Genomic DNA, 24,728 nt, shown 5'->3' on the forward strand with positions numbered 1-24,728 from the left:
TAGCAGGCAGCATACTTAGCTCCAGACCCAACACGTGGGGCAGCAAGATGGCAGAGGATCTCAGGGAGCTCTCTGAGTTGGGTGCCAAACAACACACACAGTTTGGCTGGCCAGGAAGGTTGATGGGCGACTACCTAGTGAAGTACAAGGCACTGGAAAATAAATCGAAAGAAAAAAAATCAAAGTTGTTCGATCATCAGACAAACTGCTGCAAATATGCATGGCAGACAAGCATCTCACCTCTCCGACAAGGCTACTTAAGGCTCTCCAATCAATAGGGGGTGGTACAAACCATGGCAGTAGCTACGGAAGAAGCTCTGCCCTGGGGAAATACATTGCGGAGGGGCGGGTGCTCTTTTTCACCTAGCTTTGCCGCTGCCACAACCGCAAAGAAATGGTCATCACTGAACAATTTCCTTGTCACATGCCAAGGAGCATCACCTGGAGGATTCATCCACGCCTGCGTGACAAACTGAAGCTGGTCTGGAGTAACACTTACTCTCTCAGAGGACAGCAAGCAAGCAAGCAGGTAATTCCTCGTGGCAATTTGTTGATCGGGTTATTCTAGGTCTGTGAGGCACTACCTTTCCCTGTTCACAGTGGGACACCGAAATGTTTGTGGAGGAACAGGTAGAAGGCTGGCTCCAGTTTATTTTCAAGGGATAATCTTGATCCTGGCCACAGTAGGCATGCTCTGGAGATAGTTCACACTGCTTAAGAGCTGTCTCAGCCTTTGCTAAGGCTCCCTGTTGTCTCCGTATGATCTATATTGGTTTCTCCAATATATTAATTCGTTCCTCCTATCCAAAACATGTGCGAACCAAAGCACAGAGTTGCTGCAGACATAGGCTAAAGCACTTTTTTGCCTCCTGAGAGGAGGTGTCATGGCACGATTCTCTGGTAAGATGATTTTCAAGACTGCCCAAGGGCTGCAGCCATGGGTAGACTCCCTAGCACTGGCCTATGGATTGCTTGCTCAGGATGCTTTAGAGCATGGGGAAGCTGCACACATATAGCCTTTTCCCACTTACAGGAAAACTCCACAGACATCTCACGGTCCTCACAGAGCTTTTCTATCCTTGAAAAATTGCATCTAGATTGCATAATCCTGCAGGAACAGCCAGAAGCAGCAGGGTAAAGAGCAATATTGCCCTTAGATTGAGGGTGAGAAAACCACCCACTGGATCAGATACAGCTCACCATTTTATTTCAGAAGCCTGCTGATCACATTTCTTGCCATGTGGTTGTTTTTTCTTGGAATTCGGCAGATTGCTCTAATAGTTCTGAGACACAGATTGACTTTCACGATCCTTAAACGCCCAGGTGCATGCAGCCCACAGTACTCTGAGTCTTGCTGCACTAAACGCTACCACTAAGAATAGGATTAAATGATAGCTAATAATAATAATAATAATAGAGATCTACTAAAAATTGCCCTTATTCTAGTAAGAAGAGATGCCTAGTAAGAAGAGATGCTTAGACAGAGCTCAGGACTGAAGAGGAGGACAGATACTCCTTTGCAGCACATCTCCTGGAGCACTTCATGTTGTTAGGATCCTGGCTGGCTTCTCCTGAGCACCACTAGAAAGGGAGGGATAAGAGCTGGGTTTAGACATCCCCTTTCCACTACCGAATAGGCTAAAAGAGCTCATGTAGCTCTTGGCTGCAGGATACCTGCTTCTTGCTAATCTGAGTTGGGTTCAAAACAAAGACACGGGGGTTTTTGCACTGCAGCCAGCCATCAGCAGTCTCTGCCTCTGCTGACCCAGTAATAATCTGCACTTTTCTCTCCTCCATGACTGACGCAGGTCATGTCCCTCTCCTTTCCCTTTCCACTGGATAACCCTGAGAACAGTACAGAACAGCAGATAAGGTCTCTGACGATGGTTTTCACTATCCATGAAGCACTGAGGCCCACAAGGCACTATCTGAAATACTCACCAGTACAATCAAAAGTCTAGATTCTAATGCGTTTAATCTGCTTTTCCAGGAACTGTGCCTCTTAATACCTCCAAAATGAACCACACCAGCTGCAATATCACAGCCTCCGAAAGCTTTCCACTTGTACAGCTCTGTGTTTACATCCCAGTTTTCCTTTCGGGCAGTGTGCTGAATGCATTGGCGCTGTGGGTGTTCTGCTGCAAACTCGGCAAGTGGACAGAAACTAGAGTGTATATGGCCAACTTAGCTTTGGCTGACTGTTTACTGCTCTTTACTTTGCCTTTTAAAATACTCTCACAGTTTTATCGACTGAAGGTAGACAGATGGTGTTTACTTCTGGAAGGTGCCTATTTCATCAACCGCTTAATGAGCATCAGTGTAGTTACTGTCGTAGCAGCTGACAGATATTTCACAATCAAGTATCCTTTGAAAGCCAAGATGCTAAGGTCTCCACTGAAGGCAGCTCTTGCCTCTGGATTTCTTTGGATAGTCATCATCTGCAAGATTTCCCTCATTAAACAATTAGAGGCCCGAGAGCAAGGTGAATTTTGCTTTGAGAAGTCTTCCACTGTGCCCTCAGTGATCACACTATGTGCTATTATTGCAGGGTTCTTCATACCACTTATTATCCTGAGTTTTTGCTCCATAAAAGTCATTGCAGAACTCATGAGAAAGAAAAATGAAAACCATCACAAAGAAAAGTTAATCAGGAAGGCCGCCTACATTGTTTCCACAAATATGACTGTATTCATCCTATGCTTTTTGCCTCTTTACCTTGGGCATCTCCTTCGCTTTATAATGGACTCCACCAGCTCCAGCTGCTCCGCAATACAAAGGGTTAACAATTTTGTTCACCTCGCCTCAATCCTTGCAAACACGAACTGCTGCCTGGATGCTATTTGTTATTACTTTGTAAACAAGGAATTTAAAGAAGCATCTCCCAAGCTAGCAAAGGCCAGATCTGAAGCCAGTGAAGCAGCTGAAATTCAGCTGCCATGCCTAACACACTAGTGCAAAAATACATGCAATACATGTTTTATACTTTCTGTGTCCAGGTTCAACTCAACTCAAAAGCAGGTTTTTACACTTTCTTTTTCTGCATACACCACATAAAGAGTGTGATAGAGGGACTTTCTGCTAATGGGAACAATTCATACACATGAAAACTGGCACTGATACTATCAACCACACCAGTCCAGATCCTGACGCAGTGATCTAGGTTACCACAGACAATTCTTTGCCTTATGCAAATCTGAGTAAACTGACAGTTTTCTACTGTAAAAACTGTCTCTCATTTTCATCAAAAACTCAAGGCAAGTACAGCCAGTGGCACAGCTTTTTTGTTCCCCTTTGACCAGTTTTTATGCAGCTGACTGAGAAACAGAGTCTTTCTTCCAAGCATCCAACAAGAAAAAAATCCTCAAAGTGAAACCATTACAGAAAAAAAGGAAGCTGTAAATTTCTTTGGTGTTTGGCAGGTAATAAGTATTCAGTCACAGTTGCAGAGGCACATTTATCCTGCTTTAGCCAAGTTTACAGCATCATTCATACCATGCAATAGCTGGGAAACTGTCATCAACTGCAATACAAGGTCCGAAGAATTCGCAATTGTACTGTAGAAATTTGGAGAGGACGATGAGAACTATGTATTAGGGGTCTCTTCAATGTTATAAGGTAAAGACTTGCCTAAAGAAAGTAGCAACAAGTTATTACAAAGTATTCGATATAAATAAAGCCCTTTTACCGGCACAGAGTAGTCTCTTAATGAGTTAAATGGAAAAGGTGGGGGTCATCTCCTGTATCATCCAAGAAAAGGGTAGTGGGTACAAGCTGCTACCAAGACTGGGATTTTCAAAGGAAAAGCAACACATGCTATTCCACAATGTTCCACAAACAGCTAAGTAGGCAGAACAGCTAACTAGTCACCTCTGTAATTAGACTCAGATAGCGCTCATGTCTAGCACGGATGGGAATCACAAATTAGACATGTATCTCCGCGTACATCTTCCTACCAAAGCTGGGCTTCCCAGTCCCATGCAGACAGCCAGCAAGCAAGCTGCAGGTGCTGATGCCGGCACCTGTTACAACGCTGGCTGGGTGCAAAAGCTAGGATCTGGATAGCTTCACGGGTTTGAGCCCAGCTTGCTATAAGTGAATTCTCTCATACAAGGTGTAAGAAGGCCCACACAGAAATGATGAAGTCACTCAAGAAGACATGATGCTACAAACAGCAAAAGAGCAGAGCCACTTTAAACCCTCACAGGAGCAGAGAATGTGTGGCCATAGGGCACACTGTCCCATGGCGAATGCCACATGCTGCCAAGGTGGAAGCAAAGTCCTGATGGCCTCTCTGCAGAAGTGAGATGCAGGCTTCTTGCCTGCCAAAGACTCAGAAAGAAATGGGGAACTATCCTCTATCATAATCAAAATCTGAGAATAGCAGCTGCTCTTTGCTCACAGCCCATTGAGAAGCGGGAAAAGAAGAGGCTTTGATTACAAAAATAAAAGAAAGAAGTTTTCTAAAGGAGGCTAGTTTCTTCCCTCCTCTGCCCTTACATTTTCTTTGAAACGATCAAAGAAGCAATGAACCGCGCTTTGCATATAGAGATGGGTATTTCCTGTCTTTCGGCCTGAGGTACAGCACGGGTCTTGTCAGAGACTGCATACAGCTCAGCTTGGCACAGTGAAGCCTACAGCCACCTTCCCTAGCCACATCTGCTGATACGTCTCTACTTCTGTAGTAAGATACACATAAGATACCTTTGGCATATTAATTTAATGACTGCTCCCCAATAAGATTTGCATCCCTTTAAAATTTCCTGCCCTATGTGGGATTTGCGCCCTAAGGGAGCAGTGATTTGTGAAAAGATCAGCCCGATTGCCAGCACAGGTCTCTTCTGCACCTCCACGCTCGCTGGCATCGGGGCAAGCTCTTCAGAGGTGAAAGCACTGCGCAAAACAAAGAGCTATTTCAGACGCAGCCGGAAAACAGTTTCTCCTCCAGTAACCACTAATTAAATGGGGTGGAGGGGGCACCAAGCTTCTTATAGCTCAGCGAGCACAAATGAACCTAGTACAACCCAAGAGCAGTTGTGCAACAAGAGGAGCGAGGGTAAGCAGGCAGGGGAGCATGTTTCACTCACAAAAAGAGGTATAATGATCTGTCCTTTTGATGTAGGACCAAAACCCATGCTCCTGACCATTTAAGCCAGGGAGTGGGGTCTACCAAGGTGCAGTTGTGGATAATCAGGGATTTGGCTGCATAAGTGCTAAAATATTTGGCACAAGGACCAAGGGCATGATGAGGAAATCCTACTAGCCAGTTCTGCTTGTTTGCAGTTTTTTCCCACCTGGAGCTTTTGAGTTGATTTAATAGAACTGTCCTTTGGCTTCCTAACGCAGATGGCCAAGTTCTCCCACACCATACAGAGAAGAGCTAAATACCGCACTAAGCAGCGAGGAGGCAGCAGCAAACTACTATCTCCTGACATTTCTGGTAGGCTTCACAACATCCAGGAGACGAGAACAATCTGAGCGATTGCTAATAAGGCACCAATTCCTCCATCTCCTCCCTTCCACACAGAGGGGACGTCACTACTATCTGAAAGCGAGCCAGAACCCTGTGTAACAGCAGATGATAACTATCAAGGTGGAGTCTTGCCTGACTTGCTTCAGTCTCATTGCAAAAACACAGCAATCTCACCACATTCACCAAGCATTTGAATACTTGCATTTTAACTTTTATAGCCTAAAATGTGCGCTACCTTCCAGACTTTCCAGACTTCTCTGGACTCAAGTCTGGTAACACTAACCCTCACACTTGCCAAGTCCTGGCAGTGCTGCTATGAGGAGGGGAGGAAGGCTGGAGCCTGCATCCCATAGACTGGCCAACTCAGCTATCTAACAGTCTACATTGCACCTGACTTGAGTCCCAACCCCTTTAGGCCACAGAGCTGGCCAGGTCTGCCCTTACAAGCAGCTAGGCAGCCCAGGCAATAAGAAACTTCTTACACTGACATTTCCTATAGTATACTAACTCTAATTCTATGAATTAACGACAAGGCTGGACATAGCCAGCATAATCCCTCTCACAAGCACCAAACAGACTTTTTGCAAAAGCAAATCATTTGAAAGTACGTGCGGAGGTCTTGCAGTGCGCGAAGGTGGCTGCACAAACGGGGATGTACACACATGCAGTGAAGAAGCAAAAGCAAAACTCTCTGACTTTCATGCCATTGCTCATAGCAGTCTGGTAATGCCTCATGCTCATTCTCTCACCGGGGGCTTTCTGCTTGCTGTTGTTGTCACACCAGGGCTGAACTCTGATGCCAAGCACACAGCCCAGGCAGCTGACCAAAGAGTGAGAGTTCAGACAAATGTCAGGCGGCGGGGGAGTGTGAAAGCTGTCACCCAGCATAGCATACTTCAAAGATGTTTTCATCGAAAACACAAAGAGGGCACTGCTAGGGAAATGACAATTAGGGTGGCTTATCATCAGCTAGATACAGAACCATTCCTGTGTCTTTTAGTTTCTGAATTAGAGCTTGCAGGCATCACTGGGTTATTCTGACCTGAGGAACTAGTCTGTGTGGGAAGTGCATGCGTGAGTAGGGCGCAGAGGCTGACCATGCTTGCTCCTGACTCCCAGAGTAAAGTGATAAAAGGTTTCATCATCTTCAAGCCTGACCACAAGTAACCCCAGCAGTGATCTGCCAGCTCCTTTATTAGCTTCAAAACCCATAGGCAAACCCCAGACAGCTAGCAGCAGCACCGGAGGGCATCCGTGGATATCTGGCTGCAGCCCTCACCTCCTCCACATTCCCTGAGCAATGGTTTTGGGGGCCGGAGAACTTTCTGTAGCATCAAAGCCAAAATCAAATACCCCAACAAAACCCAAACTCCCAGCAGCTGTGTGAGTGGGCCTATCTCACACAATGCCACCGTCCATTTTGGCTAGCTCAGGAGCACACACAAGCCTCCTGCACCCTGGTTTCTGGGCATCTAGGAGCCACATTCGAAAACACGGGCGTCCACAAGCACTCCTGGGGCTGCCCTGCAAAGCCTCATCTTCATTTCTTTGGCTTCCTGCCTTCCACTGCCAGGTCACAGAAACCACAGCAGCTTCTCCTCCCTGTACTTTCTGTAAGAATGGTAAAGAGAAGACACCTCTCTATACTTCAAGGTTTCAAGGAGAGGGTTTTGTTTGTCTGTTTGTTTAAAAAAAACTCCCGGTTCTCCATGTCACTGCTGAGGCCTGAGGCAGACGTTTTCCAGGGGACAACGTGCGGCCCTCAGAAATAAGAGACCAGGGCACATGTCCCAGTAGACCAACGTAATACACACACAAACACACATGTATATATAAAATGTTACGTACATATATACAGCCTGTAACATGCCTGCCATGGACTACAGCATCCAATTAATCACTTTATTGCTTCAAAGCTGTTCCCTTTCAGGTCCTGGGAACTGGCCATCTCTGACGGAGTGGCATTAAAAGTAGACTCACCTCACGGAGGTGCCCTGGGCACCAAGCAGATGCTGCAGTGAGGGACAGCACCATGCCAGCCACCACAGCCAGGCCCTTCGACTTTGGTACTCGGTCACTGCAGGTGGAAATTGTCATCTCAGGTGTCACAGCTATATACACAATGGTTTGCACTTTTTTTTTTTTGAGTCACAGACATTTGAAAAATTGTGAAGGTGCAATAAATTGTGCAATGATAAAAGTTATATTGGCCTTTAATAGAATACCTTTTTCTCTTTTACCAGCTGGCCAGAGATGAACAGAGGATTTGCTGCCTCTGGAGAGAGCAGGTGCCATCTTCAGCGCGTAGAGAGCAGCTGGAGGATATTCTGCCTTTGTCTTCTGGAGGGACAATGGGCTGCAGCGTTCCCAGCTCTAGAGGAAGGACAGAAGAACCCAAATACAACACTGCTGCAGGCTTTTATTTTTTTATTTTTTATTTATTTATTTCTAAAGCTTCATTTCTCTGCCTGTTTTCAGAATATATGAACTCACTTGCCACAATTAAACCCCCCTCTCCTCGAGTCCTGATAAATCACCTGGCCAGCCACAATACTGATGTTTAAAATACACTTCTCTCAAGGACCTCTGAGCTCTTTCTGTCACTGGCAGAGACCAGCGCTTGGCAGACCTCCTTGACAGTTAAAGTACAATCCAGGGAAGTGGGTCTGACCTGCGTGCGCAGATTCTCTCCGCTGCCTCCGGCACATGCTGGTGCAGGTTCTCACTAAGGCCTGCCAAAAAGTCCCCTGGAAACACTATGCTCCCCTCCACACCCTGCACCTACCTCCTATCCCTAAAGCTCAATGCCAGGGTGCTGGCAGACCTGGCATGCAGGAGCTCTTGCAGGGTGCCCCACAGCCTCCCAGGTCCCACAGCTACGCCAATCAGAAGCGGAAAATACCAAAAAATACCCCAAAATAGAGAAGGATTCTCTAAAAAGGGGTGAAGATGAGAGAGAGACAGAGAGACTGAGAGAGAGAGCACGTGCACTAGGAAAGCACTTTGAAATAGTTTCCTAGTTTTCGTATTTAAAGACACTCCCCAGTTTAAGACAGTGCTGCTGGCGATGGTTTGTCTACATGATCACTACAGGAAAGAGTCAAGGCAACAGTACTGAAGGTAGGTAAGAAATCCAGAGCATCCTCTCAACTATGATTTTTTGATTAATTCACAATAGTTTTTTTTTTGTTTGTTTGTTTGTTTTTTTTTTTTGGACAGGAAGCCCAAGGGTTATTTGTTTCTAGGGATTTATTACATTTTCTTCTCCCTTACAAACCCATAAAACCCTCACAATCTACTATAGTTTCCGCCAAAACATTTCCCTATTTAATGTTTTTTTAATTTATTTTTTGGTACAAGCAGGTGAAAGAGGAATTACTTGGCTTTCAGCCAGAGCTCCCTGAGCAGGATGCTACAGAGCTCTCACTGCTGTGCTTGGCCCATGTCTTGAGACTTCCAGCCACACAAAGGCACAGTATATCGGTCAGCACACGCAGAAGGGAGAAATCATAACAGCATGTATTTGCAAACCGTGGACCAGCCCCCATGGTGCTAGCGACACAAGTGATATGAGCCACACACACACGGTGCTTGCCTCCCCATGGGTGGCCACGCAGGAGTTCAGCTTGTTGGCAGAACCATCAGACCCACTGGCCCACAGCAATGGAGAACAGCCCGTCCACTCCTCCAGTAGGAAAGGCAAGATATAACTGGGGCAAGGAGACAAAGGATGACAACAGCTAACATGGCTGGAGGAGACGAGGTGAGTACTGACCCTGCAGTCCCATTCCTGCAAGGTGAGCTCTTTCTAGAAGTCCTACAATATCCCAAATCCAGCCCAATGACTATCCTAGTTCACAGTGAGGAAGCACATGTAACACAGTAATTTCAATAAATAAGAAGCAAGCAGAGGGCAATGAAAAAAATGAAAAAAACAAGTAAGTCAACCAGCCTACAGGCTTTAGAGAAGACAATTCATGCATGACAGGCTCTTGGGTGTGCAGAGGCACAAACATCAAATGCGGAAGAGAAAGATGTGTGCCCTAGACAATGCATGAGTGTTTTGAGCAGTGGACCACATCCTTTCCTAGCCCTGGGACTCCTCTTCTGTAGATGAGCCCTGAAGGAGCACAGCCCTTTCAGCAGCCCTGGGGGCAAGCTTGGTGGCCAGAGCTGGTACCTCTCTGAGTTATTCTGATCAGTGCTGATTCCAGCCCCAGCATGGGCCAGTCATCTGCTCTCAGGCTATTTTCTGGCATGTTACCAACTACAGCAAAAATGACCTCCTTTTTATCCGGGTCCGAACTGCAGAGTCAGTCCTCGCAGCACTGGTCCCTCAAAGCAGTCTGGCCTGTTACTGAAACAGAGCCTTGGTTTCAAGAAAATCCAGTGCCTTTCTCTAAAAGAAGCAATTTTCTGGTAGAAAAACTGCAGGTGGGGAACCACAGAGCACACTGCACCCTGGACAGAAATCCGGGTGTTGAAATAGCTGTGGCTTCCTTTGTTCCTCCAGCCAGATCAGCCCATTGCTGATCAAGAGCAGCTGACACTGTTAAATGATTTCCAGCAGATTTTACTTAAAAACAGTACAACAGCAACAAACACTAGACTGAGGTAACTTAGGAAGATCAATTCACCAGAAAACCATAAAAAAAAGAAAAAGGAAGGAAGACTAAAATATTTCAAGATTCGTTTTAAGACGACAGCAAAGAAAAAGTCTGCACAAGTAATCTCCTATCGCTTCTAAAATTTTTAGATCTGAGAAGAAACATTGTGAAAATCCTCAATCTCTGGCTAAATAGTAAATAACACATCAGTCAATGTAGAGAGAAAATACTGACTTTTTCTCCTTCCTTCCCAGTGCTGGCAACAAAAAGTAGCGGTGTGGACATGAAGGACATAAGCACAGGGCTATCGGCATGAACAAGAGGAACAGAAAGCAAGTAAGCAGCTAGGAAAGAGAAACTGTGACGGACATATGGCAGTGGTGGGGGTGTGAAGGAGGGAGCGAACGGTAACTTCTGTGTAAATTTAGTTTCTGGTATGTTAGACTTGTAACATTAGAGAAATTAGGAATTCCCCATGACTAATATGTCTGAAAAGTGGGCATGAGTAGTTTGATATGTTGTATTTCATATAAATTTGCTTTATTTTCTTAAACTCCTGATTCCAAGATGTTCTGCAGGAGCCAGGAGGTCCAGTAAATATTCTCCAGATGCAATTTCCTTTAAATTAGGTTTCTTTTGCAATACAGTGATTAATCTCTGTGCTTAGGCTGCCATTTTGAGTTCCTGAAGAAGTTATATTCCTACACTTCTCTCTGTTTGGGTCTTTCAGAAACATCTGCTTCAGTCACTGGTAGCACGTGCTTTTCCCTTTGGCTCACATTCATCTCTGCCAGCCAGTATTAGCAATTTTTGTGAGCCTCCGGGCTCAGGAAGGCGGGGGTACAGGGGCAGATGGAGAAAAAGTGCCAGTATATGAACTGATCACCTCTCTTGGCACTGTGAGAAAGGAGGTCTTGCACTGAAATCAATCTCTTCCAGTACAGGCTGTCTCCTCACACAGGTTTTTCTAGTTGTTATCAGACTAGCAGGAACAAAAAATCCAGCACGTCCTGCCTCAGCCTTTGCTTCAGCTGCAATGTCATCTACCCAGGACAGCAAAGATTTGAACAGCATCTGGGTCCAGGTAAGGCCATCTTTGCCGGGTGAAAGAGAAGAACCTCTTTGCCATCATTCTCCTGTTCCTTCTCCAGTTCTTCTGCAGATTTTCTGAACCAGTGCAGAGCCGCACACAGTACTGGGAGTGCTGCTGCACTCAGCATTTCACAGAACAAGGCTGCCTGCTTTGCTCTCTGTGCCTGTCCTAGTCAGTCACTCACAACTTCATAATTGCACCTGGATCCAAATTAGCTGCAAAGGAGAGTTGGGCCTGGTATAACACACCAGGTAGCTTTCACGTGGTAGGCAGTGTGTCCCCATAGCTGCTGAAGCTTAGAGCAGCCTTGGCACTGGGAACAGAAGGGGCCACCTTCAAACCAGGGCTGTGCCCACAGGGCACGTCTTGCAGAGCTGGGACACTGCTCTGGGTGGGCAACATGGCCAACACTTACAGCTGCCAAATGCTCAAGACTGATGGGAAACTCTAAAAGGTTCAATTTATGCTTTTATATGACAGGGCTGCACAGAAAATTTCAAACCACTAGAGGGAAACCTGGCCTCTGTCTAGAGCAAAATCTCTAGCACACCTGGAAGTGGAAAGGCAAAGAAGCACGTTCAGTTGCAGGTGAGACACCCAAATCGCTAAAGCACAAGACCGCAATGGTGTTTTGTGGCAACAGACTTCAAAGAATAAACCACACACAGGGTACAATGCCGCTTCACTGACTTGAGCGTGCCTAGAGTGACTTTTATAGGGTTAACGCCTGAAACTGAATTTCATGCCTGATATTGCCTGATCCTTCTCATAATCTATAGGTCCAAAACAAATTTTAAAGTTTTCTTTCCTCCCTTCCCAAGTGAGTAGGGAGAACACTGCCAGTAACACTGCCAGAACACTGCCTGAGCACAAGCCAGGGTGCTGCAGCCGCAAGGCAGCAGGGCCAGCAGCTGCCTGGCTGCCATGGGTTGGGGGTACACTGCTGCCCCTGGACCTTGCTTTGGGCTGCAGCAGAAGCAGCTATCAGTCAGGCAGGGAAAAGAGACAACAGCAGATAGGCCGCGTTTCGCTGCGCTGCCAAGAGAAGAGCGAGTTTACCTACAGCAGCCCAGCTGGGCTCGACACCAGGGCGTGCTCCCAGCTCTCAGCCCATCCGGTGCCACTGCACGCCTTTCTCAATGGTTGTAAAGGGAGGTTTCAATACTGTATCCTGTATTAGCCTGTAGCCTAACATGGCACAGTTCTCATCTGAAAGCATTCACATGAATTATTTAAAGTGTCTTTTGCATTTTCACTATCCAGGATTATACAGCTCTCAGCTTTGTAAACCAGTGACCCCTGCTGACAGCAGCCCTGTGCCAGCATCAGCCCTCATCAAAAGCTTCAAACACCGAGCGTAACCTTTCATTTCCCAAACACCAATCCTAACTCTAGCTGTAACCCTGGCTCTTCCCCACCAGCAGTGAGTATCATCCAGAAATTGACACCTGGATTAAAGAAAACAAATTGTAACTTCTTGTTTTTATCAGAGCTGTCTTCTATTAAAGTGCAACAGAAGACAGAATATAAGCTCCTTTTTTTCTGAAAATCTGAACCCAACTGCAAAACTGGTATTTCTGTATGACTGATTTCATACAGAATTTCCGCATCTGACTGAATCAAAGTTCTTGACCTGTGACCATACTGCTCCCATCTACCAGCTGGAATAACATAAGATTCAGTAAGCAATATGTCATCCCTTGCCTTCCATATCCTATCTCCCCGAGTCAGTCAGAATCGATCAAAGACAGAAGTATGTTTTCTTCTGAAATCCAACTCCTACACCCATAAGGCTGCTCTGTGCACCTGTAGAAGCTCTATGCTTCAGAGGAGCTCCACGCTCCTACGCTCACTCTAAAGGGGTCATATCTTTACAAATACTGTCAAAGATACTACATGTACACATATAAGAACATATGATATTTGTACATACGTGTGTACACAGGCACTATACACACTGGCAAAAAGTTGCACTGAAAATAAACACAAACCATGGACTCATGCTGACATTAGCCTTGGCATCAAGTCTCCAACTCATGCAAAATCAGTAACGAGCCAGTTCACAGCTCCTAACCCTGATCGAGTAACTATCTGTTCCACAACTGCAGCACAGAAACCTGACACCTGAACAAAGACAAATGCCTTGTTTCAGGCTACAGATCACTCCGCTCCTCCTCAGCAGGAACTACAACGAGGCCTCAGGGTGGACTATTATGGAGCATATCATGAATGCTATGAAATTTACTGCCAGGAATAGTATAGAACCTGGCAGATTTGCCCAATGTTGAGCTTGGCTTTTGTGCCAAGCTATAGTAATATATTCCTGCTACCATAATACTCCTACATTCCTGCTATTTTAAAATAGATGTGAGAAGAACATGGGGAAGTCTGGCTAAAGGCAATTTCAAGGTAGGAGCCGTCATTTACTAGAAGTCACCACCACTGGCCGTTCCTCACTCTAGTGACATTCAAGCAAAAAAGTGTCAGCTCCTTTCTACCAGCATCGGCATCCAGCACCTTCATTAAGCAATTTCATCCCCCTCACGCATAGTTCCCAAGGCTTCATCACCATCCAGTGATGCTTGGGGGTATTGTGGCTCTGTGTGGCACTCCTCTGCCCCTCAACTCCACCCAAAACGGCCCCAATCAGACCTCCTGCTGGAGAATGACCCTGGGAAGTGGAAGGTGGGTTCATTCCCCAGTTCCTCGAGCACTTGGCAATGCACTGTACTGCAGAGGCAGCTCTTTTAAGAAACTACTGCCAGTTTCCTGATCCTCACTGAAAATGGGAGCAACAGAGTAAGTATCCATTTGCCTATGAAAACTTGTGCCTATAACACTTCCTCATATGGGCTAGATCTGACAGTGAAGTGTATGTAGATGCAATTCAGGTATTAAGGAAACACTAGATAAGTGGCAACAGTTAAGAAATAACCAAAAATAAATTAATCATGGTCGTGATTAATTTTCTTACAATTCAAGCACAACTATGGGGTGAGTTCTGATCACTGAATTTACCACAAGCTGTTCTTCTAAGCAGTAGAAATTAGACATTTCTTATCCTGTTAAGCAGATACCTTATTTGTATTTGTTTACTAGATTACTATCCATGATAGGAAAAAAAAAATCTGTGCATGCACAAGAGAAGAGTGACTTAGTCAACAACTAGTACTAAGCCCCATGCTTGCTGTCTGTTTAACAGTAGTAGCATGGTATTCTTGCCCAATTCTTTTACAGCATTATTTTGGCTGTAGAACGATAGGCATTTAGACATCATTTAGTCAAAGGATACAAAATTATATACAAATGTTCTTTTGCCAGACAAAGCACCATGCAGTGGATATTACCTTTTGTTTTTTTTTTAATCAGACAGAATCAGCAGAGAATGTTAGACCCAGTGCTCTGTTGGTTGCCAACTCTTAAAAACCGTAATATAACTTAAAATACAAGTTCCTTTATCTTCATTTCAAGCCAGTGCACCAGAAGGGACTGCTTCACTGAAGTTTACTCTTATCTACAGATGACAGATTGTAAAAAAGCATCTGGAGAAAATGACCTTAATTCTTACCACATCCTTTTCCCTTTTCTCCCCATTTTTAAAAATCTCTGCTGTTGGGTTTCTTTTAGTATGATGGTCTACAGAACTGCTGACTTCCAGTCAGCTGTAGCCACTGCTAAGAGGAAGGAGTACAGTTGTGCTAGATTAGGTTTAAAGTTTAATACACAGTTTAAAGCAATCTAGTGATTATATCAACTTGTACTGGCCACTGTCAATTTGCAGTAAAGTAAGGAAAACTAATAGAGAGGTAAGAGTTCATGCCACTCTGCATTACACTGATTCACACCAATTGCCTACTCAGGGTCACCTCTGTACCCCTCAGTGCTAATACACAAGCAGCTGCTATATTATTCAAGGAAATCTTTACAATTCAGCCCAATCTGGTGCATGTGAGGGCACAGACATGCATAAAAGTCAGGAATAGACATTAAGAAGTCATGTAAAGAAAGGCCAGCTCAAGTATTTCCATGTTATTCATAGCAAAAGTTTGTCTAACCTGCTTTTAATAATACCCTGCAGTGCAGGGGTTAATTACTCTCTGTATTAGAAAGGTTTATTCTAATTTCTAACCACAGTATCTCTAGTTGCAGTGTAAGTCCATTATTTCTCTCCCCCCTCCCCACAGTGGATATAGCAAACTATTTATTCTCTTCCCGCTTATAGCTGCTGCTTATATATTTGAAAATCTGTTATACACCATCCACACTTCAACTTCTGTACTCTAAATAAACTCACCGACTTCTGCCTTTCTCTATAAAGCCCTTGCTACATTTGCTCCTGTCTTCCATTTTCCAGGCTCTCTCTTAGCTTGGGGTGTTTTTTTTTTTTTTTTTTTTTTCATAGAGATGATTGAATACAGTCTCAAGGCTGATTACAGATCTCTAGTGCCTTAAATATTTACATATCTCACAATCACATTGGCTTTTTTTTTCTAAAACAGTATAACATTAAGTCACTTTCCATTTGAAATCTACCGCAAGCCTCAGATGCCTTTTTTCAGGTCTGCTGCCTGTCAAGTTCACTCACATCTTATATATGTGTAAAACTTTGCACATGTTCTTGCACCTTATTGCCGCCTTTCTTTTCCAAGACACATCTTCAACTTGTCAACACCATTTCGAATTCTACCTATGGCTTCCATTGTCTTGCAGGTTCTCTTATTCCCACAACAACTAAACATGTTGTAAATAGACGTAAATCTTAGGATAGGAGGCTGCAAACAGAGAACATAATTTTCATAACACCCGAAAACACCCGAAGTATAGGGAAATATTGTTAGAAAACAGTTCATTCAGTCATCAGCTACATCCATTTGTTTTGCAGCACAATGAATTACTGTATTCCTTACTACTAGACAACAGTAAACATGTGTTTGGTTGAACCTACACAGAGTGTAAAAATACTACTGTAACTATTACAGTTACCATTTTAGGCACCAATTTTTGGACCATGTAAATTGTCAGAGATCTTTGAAAGGCAGCAAAAAGGTAAAGTCCCTTCACATGGGTTGCAAGATTTGAACACATAGAATCATAGAATTGGTAAGGCTGGAAGGGACCTCTGGAGATCATCTAGTCCATCTAGCGGCCCGTACGGGGATTGAACCCACGATTTTGGCATTATTAGCACCACACTCTAACCAACTGAGCTAAACCTAACAATCTAGACATTTCATCAGAGAAGCACAAAAAACACTGTACTACGAGGAGCTGTGCATTAGGTGAGCACAACATAACTGCCGATACACTTCAGAATATCAAAGCTGTGAGGTCATCCAGTTTGTTTTTAAATTAATCTCCATTTAGAATTTTTTTGTTAAACAATTCAGAAGGCTGTAAGCCGTCTACGGGCTCACTGTAACACCACTAACCAGATGCCCTGAGGCCTGGAAGATGCTGCCATTTCATCCCATGCCTGACAGGACTAAATCTGCTAAAACCACTCAGAAATAAGAAACGTGCCAGTCAGAAGCTGCCAGACGAGTGAAAGTGCTTGTCTGTTTAATTTTCTATTTAATTAGCGACCGGATAACAAGTCACCTTAGCCCAAACCACAAAGGCTGGAGACACAACAGGCTGACCACCAACGGGAATTAGAGAAATAGCTATGAATCTGGCCAGTTGCTGGTCTATATCTAGGTGCCCCAGGAAACTCAAATTGTAGATTTAGACTTGGAGAAATCATTTGCTCAGGAACATCTCCATCTGGCCTAGAAAATCTAAGCTCAACATCACAACAAAAGTGCTGGTCAGTGGGGTTTTGGCTGGGTGACTTCTAATGAGTAGACTGATGGCATAGGTGTGCATAGGTGTGTCAAGAAACACTCTAAAAATCTACAGCCCCTTTTTGCTAAGACCAGAGATTTTACTCATGGTGCATGGAAATAAAGTAGTTCCTGGGGTCAGTGAGGAGGCCTAAGGGAGCCCAAGACTTCTGAAGACTCAGGGCAATGATATAAGTAAATTCCTACTTGATGACCTATATTCATAAGTTTCTTGGCCACTTCAGTAAAGCCACTATAAAACAGCACTTAGCAATCATCCTTCCCACCTGAGATAGGAAGAAAGTGATTATTTGGAGCAGCCTATCATGATAGCATGGTAGGTTTTAAGCAGAGGATAGCATTTGCATTCAGTTCACATGCCTTTACTACCACAAACAGCCAGGTCAGCCTTGACAGACAAGACAGGCCCTTAGGATAAGCCTGGTTTGTAGCTTTTGGTCCTACAAACCTAGCTGTCACCATAAATAAGGGCCTTATCAGACTCCTTAGAGGCCCTCATCCCCAGGAGTGCAGCATAACAAGACCTTACCAATGCCAAGAGTTGTTCCCAGGAGCAGCCAGTCTCGTGTTCAGATTCCTGCACCGAACACAGACCAGTGCTCCCGCAGCTGGACATAAAGCAATAAAAATATATTTCAGAGTACTAAACATCCTGGCTGGTGCACACACACAGAGACATACACACACACACACACACAGACATGCACACAAACACACCAAGCTACCCACACCAGCAAGCAGGCTGGACCACCCTGGGCTGTAGATAACTGCTGTGTCTTTCAGAGACTGCCTGTCAGACCCACAGGAGATCCTGCCCAAGGAAATTTAAAAGTTCTCACCTCAGGCTGATATTTCAGGAATCTGATGAAGTTAGTTGCCAAAACTTCTGTCCTCTAAGTTCTTCTGAAAATCTAAGTTTTGTGCTTTGTTCAGAAAAGTATAGACTATGCCTGATTCTATGACGGTTTCTACCATTCCAGTGTCAGATAATTTGAAAAGTTCTTTTTGTTTGTTAGGGGTTTTTTACTTTCCTGTAAATTGCCTTCTTGAGCCCTTTCATGGTATGAGGTTTTTCTACTAGCCTGTGCATAGGAATGCATCTGTGCTAATGGGAATAGACCTTTTCAGTATTTCAAATAAATCTCTAGCGCTTGGTTTGCAGCTGAAATCCAGAAGGTGATCACTGTAACTGGCAGGTTTATACTCAGATGAAGTCTGGTTTTATTTCTGAAGCCTTTCATCACTCTAATGGGTATGCAAAGACACTCAGCTGCAGTACGCAGCCAAAACAAAGACAACTGCATCAACTCAGCTAAACTAACATTACACACCACAGCGAAATGTAGGACCATTAGGCTCAAACACCACAACCTCTCTCTGCACAAACAAGGATGAATTTCCACTCTCAGTAAAACAAACAAATCACACTGGAGTGCATTTCCTCCCGAGGAGGCGGCTGGACTAGCAGGACAGTACAGCAGCTCCTGTTGCCCCCGTTCTGCCACACTAGAGATCTAGACAGGGACAAATCTTAAAGCATTCAAGAGCCTGAGACCATGAGTCTCAGTTATTTTTTTAAATACTAATGACAGATTGACAGGAAAGACAAATAAGTGCAAAGAAGAAACAAGCTACAGCCTGATTGAAGTCACCTCCTTAATTTTCCTTTTTGGATGCCAGTTCGGATCAAGACTCAAGATAGCGCACACCTTACCTAGCCACCTGGCTCTTGCTGATAGGCAGCTGCAGAACAGCTTTTAAAGGCTCACCCTCAGAGCCAGGCTAGGGGTACATGAGGGGTTAGACTAAGACCTTGCCTCACTCCTATGCCAAGTGCTTGAGCAGAGACCTGGACCTGTGCTGCCTGAGGTGCTCATAGCAGCAGCAGGAAGGGAGGCCACCCAACACAGTCCTCACACCACCTGCACCTCAGGCTAACACATGTTTATCCAAGAGCCATCTTTTGAGCAGCATCAAATAGAGCTTTCTCTCTCAAAGTCTGGCTATCTTATTAAAATTACAAGTGGTAAGCAAAGTCAGCTTAAAAGAAACGGGAGCAAAATAAAGCTCAACAAATAAGCTTGCATGCAACCTGTACAAACAGGAATGACTAATGTTAGAATGTCATTACAACACATATACGCGCACACAAAAAATATACATATAAAGAGAGGGACAACCACACAAAAGAGAAGTAAAATCTCAGCATGGTGCTTCTAGTCCAATGCATATACACAAACTACCCCGAGATGGCACTGCTGGGTTGTTTTCTCTGCCAGCACAGGCAACACTTTAAAACTACCTCTCTTTGAAGTAAATGCATGGATTTTTTCCACCCATTTGACTAGCTTTTCCTAGACACTTTCTACTTCTCAGAAGCACTCACTGCATCTCCACATTAGTCACTCATTGATTAAAATCGGGACTTTCACATTCTGGAAACTCTTGGGAGATACAACAGCAGCAGTAAGATTTAGGACAATTCTCGTCCTCTCAAACCTAAGCCACAGAACCAAAGGATACAGGTTGGAGAGCTTGCATTAAAAAAATGCACCCCTATCACTCAGGCTATGGCAGAGCTCATCACAGAATCACAGAATGGTTGAGGTTGGAAGGGACCTCTGGAGACCATCTAATCCAACCCCCCTGTTCAAGCAGGGTCACCTGGAGCATGTTAGACAGGATCATGTCCAGGCAGGTTTTGAATATCCCTGGAGAAGGAGACTCCACAGTCTCTCTGGGTAACCTGTTCCAGGACTCTGTCACTCTCACAGTAAAGAAATTCCTCCTTATATTCACATGGAACTTCCTGCATTTCTGTTTGTGCCATTGCCTCTTATCCCATCACTTGGCACCACTGAGAAGAGTCTGGCCCCATCCCCTCGACACCCTCCCTTCAGATACTTGTAGACATTCATAGAACGGTAAGGTTGGAAGGGACCTTTGGAGATCATCTAGTCCAACCCTCAGCATAGCCCTGTACGGGGTTTGAACCCACGACCTTGGCATTAGCAGCACCACACTCTAACCAACTGAACTAAACCTGCCCCCTGATAAGATCCCCCCTCAGTCTTTCTTCTCCAGGCTAAACAGCCCCAGATCTCGCAGCCTTTCCTCTTAAGAGAGATGTTCCAGTCCTCTGATGATCTTCGTAGCCCTATGCTGGACTCTCTCCAGTAGCTCCATGTTTCTCTTGTACTGGGGAGCCCAGAACTGGACACAGTACTCGAGATGAGGCCTCACCAGAGCTCAGTACAGGGGCAGGATCACCTCCCTCGACCTCCTGGCAACACTCTTCCTAACGCATCCCAAGATACCATTGGCTTTCTTGGCTACAAGGGCACATTGCTGACTCATGGTTAACTTGTCCACCAGCACTCCCAGGCCCTTCTCTGCAGAGCTCCTTCTGATAGGTCAACCCCCAGCCTGTACTGGTGCATGGGGTTATTCCTCCCTAGGTACAGGACTCTGCACTTGCCTTTGTTCAGTCTCATGAGGTTCCTCTCCACCCAGCTCTCCAGCCTGTCCAGGTCTCTCTGAATGGCAGCACAGCCCTCTGGTGTGTCAGCCACTCCTCCCAGCTTGGTATCATCAGCAAACTTGCTGAAGAGGCACTCTGTACCCTCATGCAGGTCAGTGATGAGTAAGTTGAAGAAGACTGAACCCAGTACTGACCCCTGGGGGGACATCACTAGCTACAGGCATCTAACTAGACTCTGCACCACTGATCACAACCCTCTGCCTTTCAGCCACTTCTCAGTCTACCTCACCGTCCACTCATCTAACCCACGCTTTCTGAGCTTACTTATAAGGATGTTAAGGGAGACAGTGTCGAAAGCCTTGCCAAGGTCAAGGTAGGCAACATCCACTGCTCTCTTCTCATCTACCCAATCAGTCATTCCATCACAGAAGGCTCTCAGATTGGTCAAGCAGGATTTCCCCTTGGTGAATCCATGTTGACTACTCCTGATCACCTTCTTTTCCTCCATATTCTTGGAGATGACATCCAGAATGAGCTGTTCCATCACCTTTCCAGAGATGGAGGTGAAGCTGACTGGCCTGTAGTTGCCTGGGTCCTCCTTCTTGCCCCTTTCTGAGACTGGAGTGACACTGGTTTTCTTCCAGTCCTCAGGCACCTCTCCTGTTCTCCATGACTTTTCAAAGATGCGGGATAGCGGCCTAGCAATAACATCTGCCAGCTCCCTCAGTACTCATGGGTGCATCCCATCAGTGCCCATGGATCTGTGGGTGTCAAGCCTGCCTAAAAGATCTCTAGCTCAATCAACCTCAACCAACGGAAAGTCTTCCTTTCTCCAGATTTTCTCTCTTGTCTCCAGGGTCTGAGATTCCCGAGGGCTGCCCTTAGCAGTGAAGACCGAAGCAAAGAAGGCTTTCAGTAACTGTCTTCTCTGTATCCTTCATCACCAGGGTCCTCATCCCACTCACCAGCGGACCCACATTTTCCCTAGTCTTCCTTTTGCTACTGAGGTATTTGAAGAAGCTCTTCTTGTTGTCCTTGACATCCCTTGCCAGATTTAATTCAAAATAAGCCTTAGCCTTCCTCATCACATCCCTGCATACTCTGACCACATTCTTATATTCCTCCCAAGCAGCTTGTCTCTTTTTCCACGTTCTACTTTCTTTTTCTCTTTGAGTTTTGCCAGGAGCTCCTTGCTCACCCATGCCAGTCTCCTGCTCCCTTTGCTGGACTTCTTTCTCCTTGGGATGCACCACTCTTGAGATTGGAGTGATGCTTAAATACTAGCCCGCTCTCCTGGACTGCCCTTCCTTCTAGGGCTTTAACCCATGGGATTCCTCCAAGTAGGTCTCTGAAGAGCCCAAAGTCTGCTCTCCTGAAGTCCAGGGTTGCAATACTGCTTGTTGCCTTACTTCTTTCATGCAGGATCCTGAACTCCACCATCTCACGGTCACTGCAGCCAAGGCTGCCCCCAACCTTCATATCTCCAACCAGCTCTTCTTTGTTGGTTAGGACAAGGTCCAGCAGCACACCTCTCCTTCCTGATTCTTCCACTACCTATGTGAACAAGTTATCATCAATGCTCTGCAGGAGCCTCCTGGACTGTTTGTGCCTAGCTATGTCATCCTTCCAGCAGATATCAGGGTTGTTGAAGCCCCCCATGAGAATCAGAGCCTGCAATCTTGAGACTACTTCCAGCTGTCTGTAGAAGACCTTATCGACTTCCTGGTCAGGTGGCCTGAGCAGACACCCACAACAATGTCCCCCATATTAGCCTGCCCTTTAATTCTTACTCATAAGCTCTCAGTTCACTTTTCATCCACCCCTAGGCAGAGCTCGATACATTCCAGTTGTTCTCTCACATGAAGAGCAACTCCACCACTTCGCCTTCTTGACCTGTCTTCCCTAAAAAGCACATAGCCATCCCTGACGGCATTCCAGTCATGTGAGCTATCCCACTATGTCTCTGTAACTGCAGTGAGATCATGGCCGTGCAACCACACACAGATCTCCAGTTCCTCCTGTTTATTCCCCATGCTGCATGCACTGGTGTACACAGGCAATTCACAGAGATAGTCAGGCACGCAGGTTTCCCAGGAGGGGTGCAAGAGGATCTCCCATAGCCATGTCTGATATGTACGTCCCTGGCTGCATGCACGCACAAAAGGCATCCTGACTTGAGCTGTGTTTTGCTAACTACCCTGTCTCTAACTCTTCCCTTCCCCATCCTTCCTAGTTTAAAGCCCTCTTTACCAGGCTAGCCAACCTGTTGGCAAACACACGCGTGTCCTGCTTAGTGAGATGGGGAGAATTTTTTGCTGAAATGCAAAATGCTCAAGTGGCCTTCCTACAAGAAACTTCAGAAATGTAAAACAGGAACCTTCACCTTGCCTGCAATCACCTAGGGTACATCTCAGCTCTTGGAAATGCTATTTTTAAGGCAAGTCTACGGTTTTCATTTGACTCTAATCAGTCCCTACCCTGAGAAGAGAAGGATGAGGAAAGGCTAAAGGAAATGGAATAAAATGCAGTTTTCCATAAATATCAGCTCTCTTTCAGTGCAAGCCATTTGACAGAAATGGGCTGTTCATAAAGATATAGCATTAAGTTTGCATAAACCCTGCAGATGAGGCAGCTCCTACTCCTTCGTGCGGGACCGTCTGTGAGAAGGTACAGGAATGACTGTACAAGACCTGAGCGTGCAGTACAGCTGCTGCCTCTTTTCTGTGCAGTGTTCCCCTGCCCCGGCAGGGTGTGTGGCATCCCACAGGAGGGAGGCTGTAGCGCTACACCAAAGCGAGCCCCAGCAACCCCCAAAAGCTACATCCAGACTGGCACAATGGTACCTTCCAGCATACAACCTAGGGCTAATGAAGCTATCATGCTGCTCCAGCTGCAGCCCCAGGATTAGCTACGAACCCACTTCTAACCAGCTGCCACCACATGACACTGCACAACAAGTTCCAGGTTTCCCACAGATGCAGCAGCCTGCCAAAAGACCTTGTCTAGACATCTGCAAGAGCTGAACAGGATTGAAGAAGTGGATTTCTTCATGACACTAAAAAAGAACATTTTATGAGCTTTTATTCTTTACTACTATTTTATTCTTTTCTATTTTTAATTTTGTTCAAGATCATTTGTTGACTTCTATTGGTGATGTCTGAGTCAACAGTACTCAGCTAATACTTGGTAAAATGTAAATGCAAAAGATCTGACTACTCCGTGTGCAGGAAAAAAGAGCATCATGCAATGACCATATATTGCCACTGGAGTGGCATGGCAGAGCAGAGAAATATCCTATTTGTTTGCAATATGACAGTATAACCAACAGGAGCCTGAATAGCTCAGAAGCCTGCTAGGAACCATGGGGTCCTCCTACTTAGAGCCCAGGTTTGTATCCGCATGCTAGTAACTATTAAATCTTTTTTCTGGATGGCTGTGAAATTAAGCTCATGGTTTCCTTTGAAACTTCAGTTATCTGCACACACCTACCATTTCCCTTGGTAGTCACACTGTTTAGCGAGCATGACTTCTTTATTAAACAAAATCTCTTCCTGATTTTAAGAGAACAGCTCAGGAACCTCATATTTTTCCCTCTCCAGGAGGCTCCTGAGAGAGAGCGTCCTGACACACCACATGGAAAAAACTGTAAGAACTGCATGAGTTTTGGTAGACTGCATCTGCAGTGGGTTGTGTTTCACTAGCACTACTCCCTCTGAGCAGAGCAACCATAAATCCTCTCAACTGACCAGTCACTCTCTTCATTTCAAACAGGTGGGGGAACTGGTGAATGTGACTGTGGCAGACTGCTAGACATATTCATGCAGGAAGCTCTATGTCTATTCTTATACAGTTTCATTAAAACTGAGCTTACAGCTTGACTTGCTGCCCCTGCATAGGAATGAACACACAGAACATGAACGTGAACAGACATGCTCTTGACTAGGCACAAGGTCCTCTTCTGTGCTAGCTTTGCACAGCACTGCCTCAGAGCAGGGTCAGATTAGCCCCTCAGCCCATGTCCTCCTAGGCACCAGACAGACTAGTACCTATTCAGTCCTTTGGCTTCTGGAAGACCAGTGCTGAAGTCTGGAGGGTGGGTAGGAGGAGCAGCATGTTATGGGCAAAGAAAGCCCATCAGGCTAAATCAAGTGGCATCCCCTATCAAACAGACCCACCAGTTGAGTCCTTCCCCCACCACAGTAAATGATTTCCAGAAAATAATTTTTTATCTTGA

The 24,728-nt window shown here is 45.3% G+C and overlaps 1 protein-coding gene and 1 long non-coding RNA gene across 2 annotated transcripts in view; one reads left to right on the forward strand and one right to left on the reverse strand.

Moving 5' to 3' along the window:
- Positions 1–2,001: 2,001 nt before the first annotated feature.
- On the forward strand, positions 2,002–2,952 carry LOC146599363 (G protein-coupled receptor 35-like). The gene has a single exon (XM_085298515.1). The coding sequence runs from the start codon at positions 2,017–2,019 to the stop codon at positions 2,950–2,952; it is 936 nt and encodes a 311-aa protein (XP_085154641.1). The 5' UTR covers positions 2,002–2,016.
- Positions 2,953–7,703: 4,751 nt separating this feature from the next.
- LOC146599364 (uncharacterized) overlaps positions 7,704–24,728 on the reverse strand; it is a 48,954-nt gene continuing 31,929 nt past the window's right edge. Inside the window, exon 3 of the long non-coding RNA XR_014895000.1 lies at positions 7,704–7,843. This is a non-coding gene — a long non-coding RNA (uncharacterized LOC146599364). The remainder of the gene's footprint in view (positions 7,844–24,728) is intronic.

This window comes from Rhea americana, unplaced genomic scaffold (assembly GCF_003343005.1).
Source record: "Rhea americana isolate MKP2758 unplaced genomic scaffold, rheAme1 scaffold_14, whole genome shotgun sequence".
Lineage (NCBI taxonomy): Eukaryota > Metazoa > Chordata > Aves > Rheiformes > Rheidae > Rhea > Rhea americana.